Below are 1,872 nucleotides of genomic sequence, written 5' to 3'. Positions count from 1 at the left end.
CGTCTCGGGGTGCTGCCAGGCATCGTGCCAGCACACGCACCGCACGCATGCAGCAGCCCCGGGTTGGGGGTGCACAGTCAGGTCAAGGTCTGCAAAGTGGGAGCACAGCAGGCCTGGCCGGATCCCCACAGTCATTGACCACCCCCATCCTCTGCACAGAGACCGAGTTCCCAGGGCTCCCACAGTCATGTGACCACCGCCAGCCTCTGCCCAGAGACCGAGTTCCCAGGGCCATGTGGGGTGGTATCAGAATTACAGGATCTGTTGTCCCAGCTTCTGTCCTCGAGGACTTTCTCAGAGCAGCCACACCAGCCAGCAGCAGAGGGACAGACGGGGGACAGGGGTGAGGGAGGTGTGGTCCCTCTGCACACAGGAAGCGACGGACATGGACATGGGGAGGAGGAAGGGCCAGGGGTGACATTTCTGAAGATGCTTCTCGGGGTGATTAAAAGAAAACTTAGAAGTTTGATCACGAAAAGCAGTTATTAGTTTTATGTCTGTGTGAGGCCTGGGTTCAAGTTGGTCGTTTTTAAAAGCTTTACTCTCAGTAGAGCAATTGGTTTTGCTCTGCCTGAGGTAACATCATTCCCTCCTCTAGACCGCAAGCTCGAGCAACTAGATGGGAATGAAAATTTTCTTAATTCAAGCAAATGAAAATGTATATTCAAAATTTTGCTCTTTTGGAATTTTGTTTAACCTCCACTTGAACATAAAAAAGATTGAAAGTAATTATTAAATATAACTCAAATTTTTAAAGTTAACTTGGTGATCATTAATTTTTTCAACCTTGACAGTGATACAGAATTACATGAACTTGAAAAACTTCTTAAGCAACACATGCCGTGCAGGCGGCAGGTTGTGAAGTATTTTTACAACATGAGTGTGGGCTCCTTGGGGGATGTTTGAGTCCCTGACGCCCATTGGCGGGACTTGGGCGCCTTCTCTAACTTGGTCTCCTGTCCAGGGGCTGCAGCACCAGGTGGCCCAGGTGGCCACCCAGCTGGAGGCGGCGCGGCTGCTGACCTACAACGCTGCGCGGCTGGTGGAGGCGGGGAAGCCGTTCATCAAGGAGGCGGCCATGGCCAAGTACTACGCGTCCGAGGTGAAGTGCTGCTGCTGCTAATAATTCAAAAAATAATAAAAACGCAGGCGCTTCCGTCGGAAAGGGCCTTGGTTCTGTGAGGTCCTGAGTGTCCCCAGGTCCCACATGGAAGCCATGCGCCCAATTCAGGTGGGAGGACCCTCGTAAACCCCCAGTCAGCCTCGTCCGAGTGCTGGCGTCGCCCGCATGGTTCCCCATCGGGGCGAGTGAATGCCATGGAGCTGATGGGAAATGGAAACACCCAGAAGGGGCTGCCCGTGTGTGCGCTCTCTGTTCACACAGATGAGCTCAGTGTTACACAGATGAGCTCAGTGTTACACAGACGTGTTCCGTTACACAGATGTGTACCGTGTTACACAGATGAGCTCCGTGTTACACAGACTTGTACGTTTTACACAGATGAGCTCCGTGTTATACAGACTTGTACGTGTTACACAGATGAGCTCCGTGTTACACAGATGTGTACCGTGTTACACAGATGAGCTCTGTGTTACACAGACGTGTTCTGTTACACAGACGTGTACCGTGTTACACAGACGTGTTCCTTTACGCAGACTTGTACCATGTTACACAGACATGTTCCGTTACACAGATGTGTACCGTGTTACACAGATGAGCTCAGTGTTACACAGACGTGTTCCGTTACACAGATGTGTACCGTGTTACACAGATGAGCTCAGTGTTACACAGACGAGCTCAGTGTTACACAGACGTGTTCCGTTACACAGATGTGTACCGTGTTACACAGATGAGCTCAGTGTTACACAGAC

At 51.1% G+C, this 1,872-nt stretch overlaps 1 protein-coding gene across 1 annotated transcript in view; it reads left to right on the top strand.

The window, feature by feature from the left end:
- The window catches only part of ACADSB (acyl-CoA dehydrogenase, short/branched chain), a 15,871-nt gene that overhangs the window by 7,071 nt on the left and 6,928 nt on the right, over positions 1-1,872 (top strand). The window contains exon 8 of the mRNA XM_015557198.1: positions 965-1,104. Coding sequence (XP_015412684.1) covers positions 965-1,104 — 140 coding nt within the window. The remainder of the gene's footprint in view (positions 1-964; positions 1,105-1,872) is intronic.

Source organism: Myotis davidii, unplaced genomic scaffold (assembly GCF_000327345.1).
Source record: "Myotis davidii unplaced genomic scaffold, ASM32734v1 scaffold72, whole genome shotgun sequence".
NCBI lineage: Eukaryota > Metazoa > Chordata > Mammalia > Chiroptera > Vespertilionidae > Myotis > Myotis davidii.
The sequence above is the reverse complement of the archived record's forward strand: the minus strand, read 5'-3'. Positions and strand labels throughout refer to the sequence as shown.